This window comes from Limulus polyphemus, unplaced genomic scaffold (genome assembly GCF_000517525.1).
Source record: "Limulus polyphemus unplaced genomic scaffold, Limulus_polyphemus-2.1.2 Scaffold246, whole genome shotgun sequence".
NCBI lineage: Eukaryota > Metazoa > Arthropoda > Merostomata > Xiphosura > Limulidae > Limulus > Limulus polyphemus.
This window is the reverse complement of record NW_013665856.1, coordinates 53,783-59,943: the sequence shown is the minus strand read 5'-3', so window position 1 is coordinate 59,943 and position 6,161 is coordinate 53,783. Positions and strand designations below refer to the sequence as shown.

General features: G+C 34.4%; 1 protein-coding gene across 1 annotated transcript in view; it reads left to right on the top strand.

Annotated features, from left to right (window-relative positions):
• LOC111085126 (adhesion G protein-coupled receptor L2-like) overlaps positions 1–6,161 on the top strand; it is a 48,965-nt gene that overhangs the window by 35,679 nt on the left and 7,125 nt on the right. The window contains exon 16 of the mRNA XM_022382389.1: positions 1,350–1,476. Within this exon, the coding sequence (XP_022238097.1) occupies positions 1,350–1,476 (127 nt within the window). The remainder of the gene's footprint in view (positions 1–1,349; positions 1,477–6,161) is intronic.

Here is a 6,161-nt window from a genome sequence, read left to right as displayed (position 1 = left end):
AACTGAAGAGTAGCCACTGAAGCTACAAAACCTGTATCAGATGAACAAATACTTCTTTAAATATCATTCTTTTTTGAAATAAACTTTTAATTAATTCATATACAAAGATGTATTAAGAGACAGATTTCATCATTATTATTCTTACACGGATATCAGTTAGTTTGTTTGTTTGTTTGTTTGTTTTGAATTTCGCGCAAAGCTACACGAGCATTTAGCGATGTAAGATTAGGGGGAAGACAGCTAGTCATTACCACCCACCGCCAACTCTTGGGCTACTCTTTTACCAACGAATAGTGGGATTGACCGTCACATTATAACGCCCCCACGGCTGAAAGGGCGAGCATGTTTGGTGTGACGGGGATTCGAACCCGCGACCCTCAGCTTGCGAGTCGAACGCCCTAACCATCTGGCCATGCCGGGCCTTTGAAGAAGTGAGACAAAGAATTGTGTTTTTTTCTGTAAAAGTATTAAAAGTATTTATAACCAATAACTTTAATATTACATTGGGTCTTGTCTTCCCGCCTTACCAAGAAACAATGGGCAATACTAATTTCATGTTTGCAAATGTATTTTTGTATTTGAATGCAAATATTAAAAAAATACTTTATAGTCCTCAGTTGGCAATTGCTACGTGTTATCTATATGTATATATTGTAATAATGTGTTCGTCCTAAAATGTCAACAGTCGGCAATTGCTACGTGTTATCTATATGTATACATTGTAAAAATGTGTTCGTCCTAAAATGTCAACAGTCGGCAATTGCTACGTGTTATCTATATGTATACATTGTAATAATGTGTTCGTCCTAAAATGTCAACAGTCGGCAATTGCTACGTGTTATCTATATGTATATATTGTAAAAATGTGTTCGTCCTAAAATGTCAACAGTCGGCAATTGCTACGTGTTATCTATATGTATACATTGTAATAATGTGTTAGTCCTAAAATGTCAACAGGAATGATACAATATGCCATTCCTTCAGATGCAGAAGCTGTAAAAACAGAAGTAAACCTTTCAGCATATTCTGCTTGATACTACATAGGTTATGATTAAGGAGTTAACACACAGAATCACATACAAAAGTTGTAATGGTTTTCAAACGAGACCCAAAACTCGAGCACTTTCGAATATTTCACTATTCTTCTTCATATTCTCCTGAAGAATAGTTAACTATTCGAAAGCGCTTGGGTTTTGGGTTTCGTTTGAAAACCATTACTGTATAAGTTGTTCACATCTGTTGTTAATCTGCAAAGATAGAGCATTTAAAAATTGTACATTTCACACTCAGTATTACATGATGTATCTTAGATTTTAGGTTTTTCTTTAGGACTTTTTAATCTGTTTCAGGAACTGGCTAAAGGGAACTTTCTCTTTGATGACACTTCTTGGACTTACTTGGGTCGTGGGATTTTTCTTCAATACTGAAGCTACAGTTGGTTTTGCTTACCTATTTGTTATAATGAACGGCCTTCAGGTATGTTAGCTTATAGTAGAAATAGCATATAATATGGTATCATAGGCATTGGGGAAGGTAACCCAAGTTTATTGTGCCTTGCAGATCATTATGGAAGATTATATTAATATGTTTTAACTTGCAGGTAATAACTTCAAAATTATTGGTTTCGTATTGTAAATATTGTAAACTTAAAATTGGACATATTCTACTTCTAAATTTAGATATTTTAGGCTTATAATTACATTCTTTTTAATGCTGTCTAGGCCCAAAAATCAAAAGTAAATTTTGAGTTGCAGATTTAACGTTTATCCGTCACTTCATTACGTTTACAGCAATACATAAAGGAATATCAGAATACTAACGTATTTTATCTATATATTTTAATTCTGGCACTATTAACCCTAAGGAAGCTGCAATGTTGAAACGTTGTCTGAAATATAAAAGTTTTTATTTTTATCTGGAGAATAAAGGCTTTTTTTTCTGACTTTGTTACCAAAATATCTAAATAACTCCAGTATGCACTACACCTTTAGAGAAACAACAAAGTATTTATTTCATCATTATTAAACCCGCGTAAATAATTCACAATAATACATAGAGTTTGATGTGAACAAGCATTTTACTTGTTTATTTATCATTTAATTTGGAGTAGGTTTTTCGTGATTTTTCAGCTAAATTTGTTCGGTTTCATACTTTTATGGTTCCAGGTTTATTATCACTGTAGATAAATGTCCGTTTGTTGTTATGCACAAAGCGACACAACAGGTTATCTGTGTTGTGCTCATCATGGCTATCGAAACTCTACTTACTGCTAATTGGGCGCTAACAATACAAATACAAACTTGCCACTTTTTGACATTTTATTTTTTAATTATAGTTATTTTAACAATGTACCTACTAAACAATTGAAAATCCCTTACTATTTAATGTATAATATATATCTTAATACTTATTACAATATTATTATAACATTTGATATATGTAACATATAACATATAATACTTCTTATAATGTTTAATGAACAGTATATTTTATAATATATAATAATTAATGTATAACAGACCATATCAATTAAGAAAGATGGGAATTTTGGGTCGATACATTTCTCTTGGTTTTTAAAAGTTCATAGAAAGATGCAACTTAAATCGTTGAATTGAGCATTGTTTATAGAAGAACCTTGAATAGATTACGGGAGAGCGAAAAGTTTGTGCTAAGGCCAGTGTCAAACTTTTTAAGCATATAATAGTAGTAGAAGTAATAGTGTTGAAATCATCTTATTCAAGTTGAGTTAAAATAATAAATGATATAAGATATAAATCAATAAAAAAGTTACATCATAATATATGAAAGTAATAAGTGTTTGATTTTACCTAGTTGCCTTCTAGTGGACGATGGTGCGGTTTTATAGACGATGACATGTTACCTGGATTGTACATTGTGGGCACTATAATAGGACCTATTATTGGACAGAGGAGAACTTGTGCTTTGGCTAGTGTGGCGTTTAAATCGCTCAATCTAATTAAAATATTTTTGCAAGGCTTTACAAGTTGTTGTGAAGCCATTTTAAAACTCTATTGATAATTGCTTATTTCCACAAAATTAGATTTTTTGTTTGTGTTTTAGAGCGAAGCCACATAGAGCTATCTGTTGTGTCCACTGCGGGAAATCAAACACCTGATTTTAGAATTGTAAGTCCGTAGACTTACCGCTGTCAAATTGGGAGGCTATATGGTTAGGTATAAATTCAATTTCACAGTTACCAAATGCTCAATTATAGGTCTAGATAAGTAAAATGTATCATGTGTTTAGTGTAAGCACCTTGTTGAGTTACTAACTATGTAGGTATAGTGTAGTACCATTATCGTATTTTAGTTTAAAGTACATAATGCGTCATTGTGTTACATATAGTGTTATCAACTACAAATATAGCCCAATATTATTATGTGCTGGTTATAGGTCTAGTGTTTAAGCTTAATCGCATTAGGGTTACTGAGAGTTGTATATAAGTAATGTTACAGAATTATCACTAATGTTGGAGTTAGCTTTGTTTGATTTTTGTACATTTCCCGGGCATCAAGTCTGAGACAGGGACTAATCTATTTATAAGATCAGTCCCAGTTTTAAACCACCTGGAGCCTTGTTGTGTACAACATCAGGAAGAATGAATCTTCAGGATGCATTGGCCACACAACTTAGATCTACAAGCTGCACTAGATTGTACCACAAATATTGGGTAGGTTGAGATTTCATCAGATGGAGAAAACACTTCACCACACTCTGTTACTAGAGATTGAAAACAACAGGGAGATATCCTGTTACCAGTTATAAGCAGGACTTATAGGCATAAGATCCTACACCAGGAAAGCTTCTCAATGATAAGATGATATATTTTTAACCTATTGGCCAGTGTGCATCCATTTCAGGATTAGCAACCCCATTCTGACTAATGGCCCACTATTACTTGCCTGCCTTGTTAGTATGGACAAGGCTAGGAGCAGGAATTCTGAACAGTTAATGTATTGCTTTCAGACAATGATAAATTTAAACAACAGCATCCGTATGGACATCATAAACTCAGTAGGAGACTCGACTGTTAAGGAGCAGAAGGTACCTACTCACATTCAAATCGTATCACTAATGTAGTTCAACCTGACAGCAACACTTACTATGAATAATAGGACAGATTTCGGTGCAAAAAATCACCATTGAGCTACAAACCATTCAGATAGCTCTACCTAGTTACCCACTTGCATCTAAATCACCAATGTGAACATGAAAAATAACATAGCGTCATGCTGAAGAATGGAAGTTCCTGTCTGACAACACTCCTATGTATCTAGCAGTAAAGGACTTTAATACCAGACACCAACCTGGGGGTGCATATGAAAACACTTATGGTAAAGGCTTGCGTTCTGCTCTACACAGTATATCTACTAACATTATGTTGTTAAACTCGGGTGTACCAACAATAATTGCTAAGTGCAAGGTGACAGACACTTCTGTGTATATTGTGACTTTACTAACCCTACCTTGAATGTCACCACTACCATTGCATCAGGAACATAATGTGTTCAACTGTCACCTCTTGTGTGAAGTGCATATGAAAACAGGAAAATAAAGTGTTATAAAACAAAATAGAAATCCATACAAGGAAGTCTAGGTTTCTGTCAGTACTTTTATTCTCAATCATCTCTTCACCATTAAAGCAACATTTTCTTGAAAAAGAACATTCCATAATGGTGAAACAGTGATATTTATAAAAGCTGGAAAGCAAGCAACAAAGCTCTGACTAAGTTCGTGCAGATAAGAAATGACCCAATCTTAGCAGAAGAAGCAAATAATTGACGGAATAGAGCTCATTCCTTCAATATGGGGTTGAAAGGGGGGTCAGTTTTCAAATCCCCCAAAAATTAAATCGAATGAATTATTCAGCAAGGCCACACTCCCAAGCAATCACTATGTGAATTACAACTAGATGCACATACAAAAGTCACCTTTAGTTTGGAGCCAAGAAATACACCTGAAGATGGAGTTGCAGATTTGGATCATTTGAGGATTATAATCTTTAAGATAGTTACAGAAGCCAACTTTTTAATATTAATGTTGGCGTATCAATATAATTGGGCAATAAGTAGCAACCATGAAATATTGAGTAATACCTTTATCAAATCCATACTTCTTAAAGCCCATTGAATTATCATCTTACAAAACATATTTGGCAAAATCCTGGAGAAGGTTGTTGATTGAAGGCTTGCTATTAGATTAAACCAGTATTATTATCTTCATTAGGTGGTTATCAAAGTTTAAGAGAAACGAGGATCAACACTGCTGAATTTGCAGTTAATACATGAAGCTGAGCATAATACCTTAATAAACGTGCAAACATCAAACAAGCAGGAAATTTCTTAAAACGTGCATCAGGAGACAGTAATTGGTAGATAGATGCTATACAGCCACTATTGAGATAATCCATTATCACCAGATTTCAAATGTGCCAATGAGGAACAAAGAGCTGGTGTTATATTTGGATCTGTGGAAATTAACCTAGACAAAAATATAGCAATTAGGCAGAGGGTGAAGCAGAAAAATTCTGTCAGCACCTATTTATAGACCATAATGGATACTCAGCTGTCATCATATCAACAGATGATTCCTACACCACAGATAGCGAGAAAGATAATTGGGCTTTCATTGTGCCAAAGAGCAACAAACTTCTGCATATGACTGGTAGAGCATTTAAACTTTCCACAAGGAGAGTTGGAAGCCATAAGGCTAGCTGAGACCAATGCACTGAAAATACACATAGCAACCAACATAGTATTTGTGACTAAATCGCAGGCAGTGCTGCATATAATTCATATTAGTAAATAGATGAATGGCAGAAAGTTTGGAATGTTTGGAATTCTGCACAAAGCTATTCGAGGGTTATCCGCAATAGCCATTCCTAATTTAGCAGTGATAGATTAGAGGGAAGGCAACTAGTCAACATCACCAATCACCAACTTTTGGATTATTCTTTTACCAACAAATGGTGGGATTGACTGTCACATTATGACGTCTCCATGACTGAAAGGGTGAGCATGATTGGTGACTAGGATTTGAACTCGCAACCCGAAGATTGCGGGTTGAGCGTCCTAACCACTAGGCCATGACATGAAATATGTATCTTGGTATATATATATATATATATATATATATATATA